General features: G+C 37.2%; 1 protein-coding gene across 9 annotated transcripts in view; it reads right to left on the bottom strand.

Moving 5' to 3' along the window:
- The window catches only part of LOC126378037 (MAP/microtubule affinity-regulating kinase 3-like), a 140,574-nt gene that overhangs the window by 21,236 nt on the left and 106,494 nt on the right, over positions 1-12,844 (bottom strand). For 8 of the 9 annotated variants that reach the window (XM_050026115.1, XM_050026114.1, XM_050026116.1 and 5 more), the window contains 3 exons: positions 12,482-12,598; positions 9,210-9,283; positions 8,501-8,557 (listed from right to left, as the gene is read on the bottom strand). In XM_050026115.1, coding sequence (XP_049882072.1) covers positions 8,501-8,557; positions 9,210-9,283; positions 12,482-12,598 — 248 coding nt within the window. The remainder of the gene's footprint in view (positions 1-8,500; positions 8,558-9,209; positions 9,284-12,481; positions 12,599-12,844) is intronic. The other variant, XM_050026120.1, reaches the window with a different exon arrangement.

Genomic DNA, 12,844 nt, shown 5'->3' with positions numbered 1-12,844 from the left:
CACACATACATCTTAACCTACACCGGCAGCGGTTGCCAATCTACAATAAGTCCCGTTTCGCCCAAATACTCGTAGTAAATGCCATTTGCTGCAAATCTATAATAAGTTACTTATAAAAAGCGGTTGCCAAACTACTTTGGCGACGGAACTGTAAACGAAAATAAGCTTATAAGTATGTGTATTTATAATAATAAATAAATAAAAAAATGTGGCCCTTGCCCAGTGCTATAGGCTATAATATATAGGCTATACTTTTTTAAATGTGGAACAAAATATTCTGAGTTGTATCATTATAGGTAGGAAGTTAGTGGGCATAACCTAATTTTGACGGCAGTGCATAATATAGAGTTGATATTACCGTTCAGCGTCTTACCTTACTATCAGTTTATGATTCAGTTTCTATAATTCGATAAAATACTTAATACTTATAGCCATTCCGAATGTAACACTAATTTAATGTTCCTTAATTTTTTTTGAATTTTTTGAATTGTAATGTCTTACGAAGCTATAAAGAACGACTAAAATTTTTACTTTTTTAATAGTCATGAATTGTGGTGAACGGTAATATCAACTCTATATTACGTACTACCATCAAAAGGTAAATATGCCTCCGAATTTCCGATTTATAATTATCATTATCAAGTTCATCTAGTTTGTAGGTGTAATTAATTTATTATGACTGCCAGCAGAGCTTGCGCAGATCCAGCAACGGAAAATACTTCAGAAAAAGCCTGGAGGGTTTAAAAGGCCACATTAAATCATATTTAATTATAATATAAATGGGTATATGTATGTATGAAATTACATTTATACAGGGTGTTAGTGACATCGTAACGAATACTCAGAGGGATGATTCAGACCATGATTCTGAGTTAATATCAAGTGGAATTTTCCGTCGCAAAATTCATGTTATTTTTTTAGTTTTTTTAAATTATTTTCAATTCTATACTTTTGCGATGGAAAATTCCACTTGATATTAACTCAGAATAATCAGCTGAATCATCCCTCTCAGTATTCGTTACGATGTCACTTACACCCCATACAAGTACATACAGTAGCCATACAAGTAGGTATGGGTGTTAGTGACACTGTAACGAATACTGAAGGGGATGATTCAGACCATGATTCTGAGACGATATCAAGTGGAATTTCCTGTCGGAGAAGTCATGAAAATTTTAGACTTTTTTTAAATTATTTTCCGTTCCATACTCTTGCGACGGAAAATTCCACTTGATATCAACTCAGAACCATGGCCTGAATCATCCCTCAAAGTTTTCGTTACGATGTCACTAACACCCTGTATATTTCTATTTTATTTATTTTATTTTATTTATATAGTCTTTATTATTTTATACAAGATGTTGCACTGTCCCGCACCAAATTGTAATAATGTTTCCTTTCCACTGGTTGCCTGGAAGAAATTGCTGCTTAGCAATAAGGCCGCCAGATTGTACCGTATCTATCATCATTTGTGTAAATTTGTTTTATTTTTATTTTTATTTTTATTTATTCGGAATAACAACAGCTAGTTTTACATAAATATTTTAAGTTATAATTTTACAATATACGCCAAAATAGTTATCCACTTTGAAATTTTCTTTTTGTTGAGAGTAGAAACTGCAGAACCAAACTGTCTTAGTAACCCATCCAGCGATCCCATCTCAATCTCTTTATACACTAAATAGATAACTGTGATAACAGGAATTTGGGATCTCAGGGGTATTTAGTCAGAGCTAGAAAAAAAAAGGAATGAGATATATGTATAAAAAACTTGATATTAATATACACATACATACATACATATACACATACATATTCACACACATACTTACATACATACGATTTATATAAATAACTAAAACATTATTAATATAGGTATATATACCTTGAATGAACACATACAAACTAAAAAATATATATATATATAAAGTAAACCCGATACAGCGAACTTACCTATACGTTAGGTTATTAATAAATAGGTAGTTGAAAACAAATATTGATAAAGCCTGAGAAAAATTAGGTACCAATAGAAGACAGTCACGAGTATAAGTTGTTAAGATGAGGTTTAAGTTATTTGGTTAGATTGTTTGAGTAAAAGTTCAGCTATATTTTTCATAAACGTATCTTTGGTACCAATAAAAGGGTCAATAATATCAAACATATCATTATATATGTTAGCAAGACGAGTGAGCACCGCATTACGACCATACCTGGTAGTGTGAAAGGGAGGGGCGAACAGTTTCGTGTGACGCGTACGGCGCATAGGCGCGCTCAAGTATAAGCCTGAGAGGAGGTTGGGGCAATTCAAACGGCCACGTATTACATCGAATAAAAAACTCATATCCAATAAGAGACGCCTTTCTTCAAGTGATAAAAAATTAAAATGACGACAGTTATTTTCGTACGATTCCGCTATTGATTTATTCAATTTAAATTTATAATTTAGATGTGAAATGAATTTCTTTTGAATTCGCTCGATGCGGTCAATATGTGTAGCGTAGTATGGCGACCAAATAGGACTAGCATACTCAAGGATGCACCTTACATATGCAAAGTACACCACTTTTAAACTTATTATATGTTTAAAAGGTTGACAGGTTCTAAATACGAAACCTAGGTTGCGAAATGCGCGACTGGTTATGTTATCAATATGCTGAGTCAAAGACATTTTAGAGTCGAGTAGAACTCCTAAATCGCGAACCAACTCGGTCCTCTCCACCACAACGCCATTAAAGTTATATTGGAACAATGTGGGCTTCTTTTTGCGCGTAAAGCTAATGCATTGACATTTATTAATACTAAGTGTGATATTATTTGTTTGATAGTAATTATATAAATTATTGAGGTCATTTTGTAGTAATTTACAGTCATTTGGGGATTTGATAGCCATGAAGATTTTTTTATCATCTGCGTACAACAAATGGTTCGCACTATTAAAACTGTTGTAAATATCAAAGATATAGGCGTTGTAGAAAAGAGGACCGAGGTGAGAACCCTGAGGTACACCTGATGGAATCGAGATGAAGTCGGATCTGTGGCCACCAAGAACTACTGATTGAGAGCGATTGGAAAGATAAGAGGTGACCCATCTCAGTAAGTCACCATGTATGCCCAGTGCTTGTAGTTTATTCAGTAAAATGATATGGTCCACACGGTCGAAAGCTTTTTCGAAGTCCGTGTATACCACATCGACTTGTCCACCGTTCTCCATATGAGAGATGACGTAGTCCGTGAAGCACGCAAGATTTGATACCGTAGAACGACCCCTTAGAAATCCGTGTTGTGTATCAGAGATGCCTTTAGTAATGACTGGGTACATACAGTCATAAACAAATTTTTCAAATAATTTAGCGAGAGAACTCAAAATTGATATCGGGCGATAATTTTCAATTTTTGATTTAGCAGCCTTTTTATGTATAGGGATTACGTGAGCTTTTTTCCAAACGGTAGGAAAAACGCAGTCTTTGAGGGAGCGTCGAAATAAGAGAGTGATTGGTAAGGCCAGGCTTTCTGCACAACGTACAAGAAAAATCGGAGGAACTCTATCATATCCCGGACCCTTAGTGGTGTCTAGACAACGTAAAAGTTTAACTACGGTTTCAATATTAACATTTATATCGGACAATACTTCATTATGCCAATACTGGGGGACTGTACTGTAATTGTTGCCTGAAGGTTTGACGAAGACGCTCTCAAAAAACCCACTGAATGCTGTACAAATCGATTCGGCATTGGTGAACTTATCGTTCCCTAAAGTAAAAATATGGGGGTAGCTCGAACCTCCTCTTTTCGATTTAACATACTTCCAAAAGGTTTTAGGAGAGTTCTTTATAAGTTTCTCGGTATTTTGAGTAAAACGTTCGAAGCACTGAACCTGCAAACGACGCTGACGAGTCCTCAGTAAGGCAAATGTATCTCGGTCTCTTGGGTTATTAGTCCGCTTCCATTTTTGGTGAAATTTAAGTTTTTCACGAATGATTTTAATTAAAGACCCACTGTACCAAATTGGGAAGCTGGTATTTCGAGTAGAAATTGGGACAAAGAATGCAAAACATGTATACAGCTTTTCATAGAAGACGTCAAGAGCATCGTCCACTGACACAGTACTTAGAATATCCTCCCAGTCAATATCCTTTAAAAATGTATTAATTGAGGAATAGTCACAATTGAAAAAATTATAATTAGGTTGTTTTTTTTCTTTAATAGATTTAAATTGAATATCAGGCAAATTTATTTGTAAAGCTGGGTGGAGGTTATCCAGTTTTGACAAAGGGGTAGTTTCTGTAACAGTTAATGTCATGTTACTAAAACATAGGTCAAGGATGTTGCCCTTTGAGTTAGGAATACAATTAAATTGTATAAGTTCAAGATAATATAATTCGTCGATAAACTTCATAGCAGCGTTTTGAACTTCGATGGTACCTTTCTGCTGAATTGAGTAACCATTATCGTCAGAATTCCAACGTATACATGGTAAATTAAAGTCGCCTAAAAGTAAAAAATTATCCGTTGGGTTAAGGTCGTAAAATCTTGTAAGGCTATTTTGTATTATATCCAGGCAAGAGGGAATCAAATCAGATTCGGGTGGTAAATATATTACAATGATGTTGAGGTCAACGCTTGACCCCACCCTCCCCCCGGGTACACTTATACATACAGATTCGACATGACTGCAGTCACAAGACCATTCGTACCTTAAAGAGGCGCATAGATTACGCAACACGCAAACCAAGACACCTCCGCCTGTTGATTTATTTGTTGAGTTAAGGTCACGGTCACAACGAAACACGTCATACCTGGCATCGCAAACTTCAGAGTCCAGAATGTCATTTTGAAGCCATGATTCGGTGATACATATGATGTCATAGTTATTAGATAAAATATTATTGTATAATGATGAGCATTTAGTTCTGAGGCCGCGTACGTTTTGGTAAAAAATACTTATCTCAAAGGACTTAGCCATTTGTAATAAATGTAAAGAAAGTACACTTTAAACACAGGCGTAGTATGGAAGTATAGGTAACTTCTTGAATAAACTCGGGTTTAATATAATACTTATGTACCGTTATGATGTGTTCAAAAATAGTTAATGTATATTTTTTTAAATATATAAGTATAGCAGTATAAATAATTAAGTATAGATAAAAAATAATATTATAATTATTTGTACAACATAATATAAATATATGAATAAGATATATACCTCTAGTTAATATCGTACATAAAAATATAAAGAGATAAGGTAATAATATAATAATATGCTCCGACTTACCATACATTCTATTGAGAAATATTACGAAGAACACTACATTATTATGGTAGTTACATGCAAAGTATGAACTAATTAATTGATAAGGAAAACATATCTGAGACAGTCAAGATATCTTGACGAGATCACTGGATGAGCGAATGACGAACAAAGGGGAAGTATCGTTTTTTCTAGCGAATATTTTTCCATCACGAACCCAGAGGTATTTGAATTCAGCAGTTGCCTTTTTCTTTCTGCGTGCTTGTAGGTATAGTTGTTTATTCGATGGAGTCAGATGCTCGTTGACATAAATATTACTTGGCTGGCCAGAGACTGTAATGCCGATATCTGATGTAGTCATTGTTCTTTTTCCACGTAAACCGGAGATTATTGAGTCCCGAAGTAGACGACTTTTTAGCTTGACAATAATTTTCTTAGGTTCGGGAGAGATTTTCTTACGGTTTTGGGCTCGGGTTATATACTCAACTTCCTCATTTGTAATAATAACATCCGCATACTTAGCCATTTTTACCATGTAAATAATCAGGTTCTCGCCAGCTTTTTCCGGAACTCCGGAGATCTCCAGGTTCTGAAGACGTTCTCTCTGAAGTATGTTATTTAAATCAGACTGTAAGCTTGATAATTGTTCATTCTGAGACAAAATATTTGATGAATTTGTCTGCGTATTCATTTCGACAGAATCGACGCGCTGGGCGAGAGCTTCGTGTTCGGCGGACAGCACGTTCTGTCTATCATTCACCAGCTTCAACTCCGATTTAATATAGTCGAGATCGCCTTTTATGTCAGCTTTCAATGACTCGTGAAGGCTGGATAGTTTCGATTCAACACAAGCTTCGAGATCCAGTTTAAATGCTTGAAATTGGGCAGAAATCCCTTTAGTGTACCTTTCTAGTATACAGTCGACATCCACCTCTTCCCTGCCCCGTTTATTTGTACGGCGTTGGTGATTCACAAAGTCCGTGTTCACTAAGTTTGATATATCCGGTGAAGAGGAAGATTTCGCAGGTGATCCGGAACTTTCCATACTTGTTCGCGTAGAATTTAGTAGGTATGTATTCGCAATATAAAATAATAGAGGAGACACTGACACGTTATCGCAAATTTGACAGCTTGCGGAAAGGATCAGCGGTGCGGAAAAGGGACAGCTGTAGCGTGACTGAGCGAGATGAATTATTAAGTGCGAATTAAATGTACAATGCACTGCACAGCAATATGCACCCTATTCGCGACGGATAGATTACAGTATGTATCGAATGAAATCAATTAAATCGTCAAGAACTGCAGCAACACGTCCACTCTCAACGGACGCAACGGACGAAAAAAAAAATGAAATGTTTTGTATGTTGTGTACAATAAAGTATATTTGTATTGTATTAAACCAATTATCTAAGAAGCCGATATTTCTATTTGACATTACGCACTTACTTTTATGTGCGCATGTGTCGAATTGCAATTTTGCTTTTCAAATGAATGGCGTATTTTCCTAGCTACGTTCCTCAAAAGCAATATAGATGGCGCTGTAAAGATTATCCTTCCTTTAACCTTCTAATTTCATGGATATTGGACAGATTTATGCATCTTTTATCTTTGTTTTTGCGTATAAACGATGACCCTTTCATTACACCCAGGCACAACACACCTTCCACCCATTATTATTCTGATCAAAATAAAGAGAAGCAATATACATAATGACATTATTTTTATATATACTTCTGCCATTATATTATATTTTTGAATAATTATGTATCCGAGGAGCTCGGTGGCGCAGCGGTAAACGCGCTCCGTCTGCGATTGTTGAAGTTAAGCAACTTTCGCAAAGGCCGGTCATAGGATGGGTGACACAAAAAAAAAAGTTTTCATCTCGAGCTCCTCCGTGCTTCGGAAGGCACGTTGAGCCGTTGGTCCCGGCTGCATTAGCAGTCGTTAATAACCACCAATCCGCACTGGGCCCGCGTGGTGGTTTAAGGGCCGATCTCCCTATCCATCCATAGGGAAGGCCCGTGCCCCAGCAGTGGGGACGTTAATGGGCTGATGATGATGTATCCGAGTAATGAGAAAAAAGGTAGTTAACACTTTAAATCTCGACAACGACAACGAGAAAGTAGCCTGGAAAGTTTCTAATTGTTTCAATGTGGCCTTTTTGCCTTGCTCTAGCTAATTAATAACTTGACTACATCACTACTGGTAAAGCGATGCTGGAAATTCCGGCCAAGTATTTAATGCTATTTGCGGCAAATCTGCAATAAGCCAAGCCAAAAAATAAAATGGTGGAATTTAGTGTATATTACAGTTTCACAACTTACGGATAAACTGTCTGGCAACAGTACTTGTATCTGCCAGACAAGTGTTAAAATACACTATCAAACATTTATAAGCTGGTTGTCTTCGACCATATACATAGCTAGATGCACAGTGCCATACAAAAATCAAACAAAACATCGTATAACACTTCAGGTACTTCAGTGCACACCACCTAATTTTATTTTAAGTCATATCTATCATTTTCTTATCCGCCGAAAAGGAAAAGGACGGGTAATGGCATAAAATTTATGGAACACACGTCAGTTTTAAACATAAATCTAAAACAACCCTATAAAAAAATGCATTGGCTAATAACACGACAGAATTATGTTGACAACACACGTCAAACGGTTTGCATACCAGCGAGATACCTTTTTGATTCGCCCGAGTTATTCATTCATTTACTCATTCTTCCTAAAATTAAGACCTGTCAATCATCCGTCCCTTTCCTTTTTGACGGATAAGAAAATGACGGGAATAACTTAAAATAAAATTAGGAGGTGTCTGCTGGATTGTTTTAGTCGGCAACAGTGCATCTACCAGTATACAGGGTGTTAGTGACACTAAACGACCTCCGTGGTCCAGTGGTTTGAGCGTTCGGCTCACGATCCAGATGTCCCGGGTTCAAATCCCGATGGGGATATATTACGAAAATCACTTTGTGATCCCTAGTTTGGTCAGGATATTACAGGCTAATCACCAAATTGTCCAGAAGTAAGATGATCCGTGCTTCGGAAGGCACGTTAAGCCGTTGGTCCCGGTTACTACTTACCGATGCAAGTTAGTACCGAATACAGAGATTCATGATTCTGAGTCAACATCACGTGGAATTTTCCGTCAGGAAATTCGTTACGTTGTCACTAACAACCTGTATATGATCGAAGCAAATAATGAAATAAATAGGCTCTTAAGCTATTTATGTAAACGTACCTGCATTTGGGCGATCCGCGCTGTATTCTCTTTGATAGACGCAGAGTCAATTGTGTTCTGAAATCAGATAAAAGATAGAAAATATTGAATTAAGAAAAAAACTTAAACATGTACATGTCGTGGCCAGATCTTAGAATTGATCATTTCATGATGTGTTCGACCATTTCATGAAATAGTCATATTTCAGTCAACGTTTAATGATATTTCAATCAACGTTTGGCCATATCGTTAAAGCAGGCGGTGTTCATGTTATGTAGTGTTATAAAAATGCGAATAATCAATTAATTTCTTAGGTTCAAAATTATTTACCTAATCGATATGGAAAATTGTACAATTGCACCAGCGCCACTACCGGTGGATAATGTTACTAATTTTACGATATGATTGCCAACGTTTGGCCATGTCATGAAGTAATCATGCATTTAGTTGCTCATATTGTTAAATGTTTTGTATTCATTGATCTGGCCAAACTACATCATGATGTTGCCAACGAGTGATATTATATTTCATGAAATGATCGAGTACATCATGAAATGATCAATTCTAAGATCTGGCCACGACATAATATACATTATTGGCGGAGCCTCCACTAAAAAAGTAACATGGAAAATGCTACACCGACAAGAGCTTGACTCTCAAAACAGGGTTGAAGACGTTTTTGAATACCTGTTAAATATTCGTGATATTTTTCTTGTTTTCTTTTACGTACCTGTCTTTTGAAGTTCGAAGTGGTGGTGGTGGCAGTGGGGGTGGTATTGTTGGCCGCACTCGTGGTGGTACCCACTGGAACATACCGTCAAACATGTTACATACTTCAACTTTGTTTATTTCTTATATTCTTCGCATATTTAGTGCGTTATAGTAGCTGTGTTACACTGCAAATATGGACATGAATATTGAACGCTTCCTGATATTAGGACGTACGAATCCACCTCGTACGTACGGTCACGAGTACTAATATGTATACACTTTGAAACCATGTCACATTAACTTTTTTGACAAATTGAACCGTATCATCATCATCATCATCAGCCCATTAACGTCCCCACTGCTGGGGCACGGGCCTTCCCTATGGACGGATAGAGAGATCGGGCCTTAAACCATCACGCGGGCCCAGTGCGGATTGATGGTTATTAACGACTGCTAATGCAGCCGGGACCAACGGCTTAACGTGCCTTCCGAAGCACGGAGGAGCTCGAAAAATGAAAACTTTTTTTGTGGTCACCCATCCTATGACCGGCCTTTGCGAAAGTTGCTTTACTTCAACAATCGCAGACCGAGCGCGTTAACCGCTGCGCCACCGAGCTCCTCAATTGAACCGTAAATCTCATTAAATGCCAAATACGATAGTGCGACAGGGTTCTAAAGTGAGTACACGATATTGCTCATGACTGTACGTACACGTACGAATATGCAAAATCAATACCAATGTTCAAAGTACATTTAATTTTTACGTACATTTTCATTGGCGTGAACGTACTATACAAATGTATACAGGGTGTTAGTGACATCGTAACGAATACTGAGGGGGATGACTCAGACCATGACTCTGAGTTGATATCAAGTGGAATTTCCTGCCAGAAAACTCATGTTTTTTTTTATTATTTTCAGTTCCATACTTTTCCGAAGAAAAATTCCACTTGATATCAACTCATCTTGGTGTGAGTAATCCCTAAAAGTTTTCGTTACGATGTCACTAACACCCTGTGTAGAGTACGAAGTGTGACACTTCAAAAATCAAAAATAAAATTACAGTAAAAAAAAAACATAGAAGTTATAACAACTTGTGGAAACTAGACTAGCGATACAATATTACGGCTGTTTTGACCGTTTTGAGTTCTTATTAATAAGTTGTTACACACAACACTAAAATACCTACAACAACACATCAAGTTAGTACAGTTACTGAAGTAATTATTTGTGAATAGTTATCAGATTAAAGGCAACGTAAATGTTACTTCGAAACACACAAAGCCCATATTTAAATACTATTAACTTTATAATGTGGGATATAGAATTAAATGGGATATTTTATTTATCTCCTCCTCCTTTTATGTTGTCTTCTTTATCAAAAAGCAAATGCACCTCCGACCCCAACAATCATAGACAACCCTTTTTATTTTTAAAACAAAAATCTTCAAACGGACGTAACACATGAATACAGTACAACTTGGGCGGCCTTATTGCTATAGAGCAATTTCTTCCAGGCAACCACTGCCAGGGACCAAACATTTACGAGACTCAACAAGAAAACGAAATAAACTTTTTAAATTCAAACAAATTCGAATCTTTTTTTTTTAAACACACATCTAAACTTAATTATTGACTTTTCACATAAACGTGCAATGAAAACCAATCCATGTGAAGGTAGAGATAGGACTTAGCCAAGCTGCAAACGATTACAAAAAAACGGGATTGACATTAGTACCTTATGTAAATCTTATACATTTTATTCGATTACGCTGTCACTTTTCGTAATCGTTTGCAGGTTGGTTAAGGTCTATGGTAAGGTTTGTGCACAGTGGTGGATATACATAACATATATACAGTCATGAGCAATATAATGTACCCACTTTAGGACTCCGTCGCACTAACATATTTTACATTTAGTGAGACTTACAGTTCAATTTGTCAAAAAAGTTAATGTGACATGGTGCCAAAGTGTATACATATTATTATTAATGCTCGTGACCGTACACACAATGGCCCCGATTCCTGCAGACACATCCTTATTTTATTTTAAGCTATACCCGTCGTTTTCTTATCCGCCGAACAAGAAAGGGACGGGTGATTGACAACTGTTAATGTTAAAATGAATGAATAACCGGGGCGAATGTAATAGGCATCTCAATGACGTGTGCCAACTTAATTCTGTCGGGTTGATAACAATATAAAAAATTGGGAGGGTTTTTAGAATTCCTGCCTAATATTGACGTGTGTTCCATAAATTTCATGCCTGTCGATTACCCGTCTTTTTCCTTTTCGGCGAATATTAAAATGACGGGTATAACTTAAAATAAAATTAGGAGGTGTCTGCAGGAATCGGGGCCAATTGCAAGTTAAGATGATTCGTAACGTCCTATAAAACACTTTTTGTTAATAAAATTAGGTTATGTTAGGTTTATCAACGTGAAAATTTTATTATTTGTCTATCGCGATCATTAGTAGACTCTGCTAATCTATAATATATGCCTACTGCACTAAAAACGATACATCCGTGAAAAATCATATTTAGCGTTAGAAATAAACTATTAATACTACTTACTAAATTACCTCGCACAAAGCACCTTACACCCATTTTATAAAACCAATTAGAATTTACATATGTTTGCAACACTTGACAAAACCGTCCAATCACATTGCATTGTGAATTAGTGTTGCCATGTTAAACTAGTAAAAAAACCTACGGTAGATTTATAAAATGTGTGCCTAATGTTGTAGCGTATGAAAACAACTACTCGATGTTTTTTTTTAGATTTTGCTATACTTGCTATAAACTTAGCTATTTGAAGCCACGGAATGCCTTATTTTGCCATTAATATTCAATGCAAGTGTATCAATATCTGAAAAAACTGTGAAGCCGTGTCGTAATGTGCGTTACCTATGTATTAGTGTGTGAATATAGAAAGTAAGGTGGCTTTAATGTGAGTGCCATCAAGTATTTGTTATGTTTTTCTTTTGTATGCATGATAGGCAAGAATTTGACCACAATCTCACCTGATGGTAAGTGATGATGTAAGTTTATGCGTGTGTCAGTTATGTGTCGTGTTTTTGCGTGTGCATGTTTGTGTGTGCACGCGTATGTTGGTGTGTGTGAATGAGTGCGTGCTTGTTTGTGACTGTAGTATGGTTAGAAACATAGTCCATCTTGCAAGGCATGTACCACTGAGCTTAAGTTATGTTATGAGTGTCATGTTATGCACACGTGTGTGCGTGTGTGCGCCCGCGTGTGTGTGTACGTATGCACGTGTGACGTGTTACCTTGCGTCCGCAGCACCTCAGCGCCGGAGGAGGCGCGGCGGGAGGGCGCAGGTCGCGCGGTGGCCGAGATGGAGCGCTGCACGCCACGGTGCGAGGGCGAGCCGCCGCCAGCCCCGCCTGCGCACCACGATACTCAAACCCGGCTCGTGGCAAGCGCCAATCATAATCCCGCATTCAAGTCTCATTTTGAGCGTTCGACCAACCGTTTGTCGTGTTCGTACGACCTCATACGACGCTATTTCTCGCATTAGTCTGAGTTTTACTCCTGGCAATTAGAAGACTATGCTTCAAGAATTTGTAAGTACTTCCGCGCATTCGTACGACTCTACTTATCGACCGTTTGTACGACCCAACCACGATTTT

Source organism: Pectinophora gossypiella, chromosome 25 (assembly GCF_024362695.1).
Source record: "Pectinophora gossypiella chromosome 25, ilPecGoss1.1, whole genome shotgun sequence".
NCBI lineage: Eukaryota > Metazoa > Arthropoda > Insecta > Lepidoptera > Gelechiidae > Pectinophora > Pectinophora gossypiella.
Note: the sequence above shows the minus strand (reverse complement) of the source record. Positions and strands in the feature narration are given on the sequence as shown.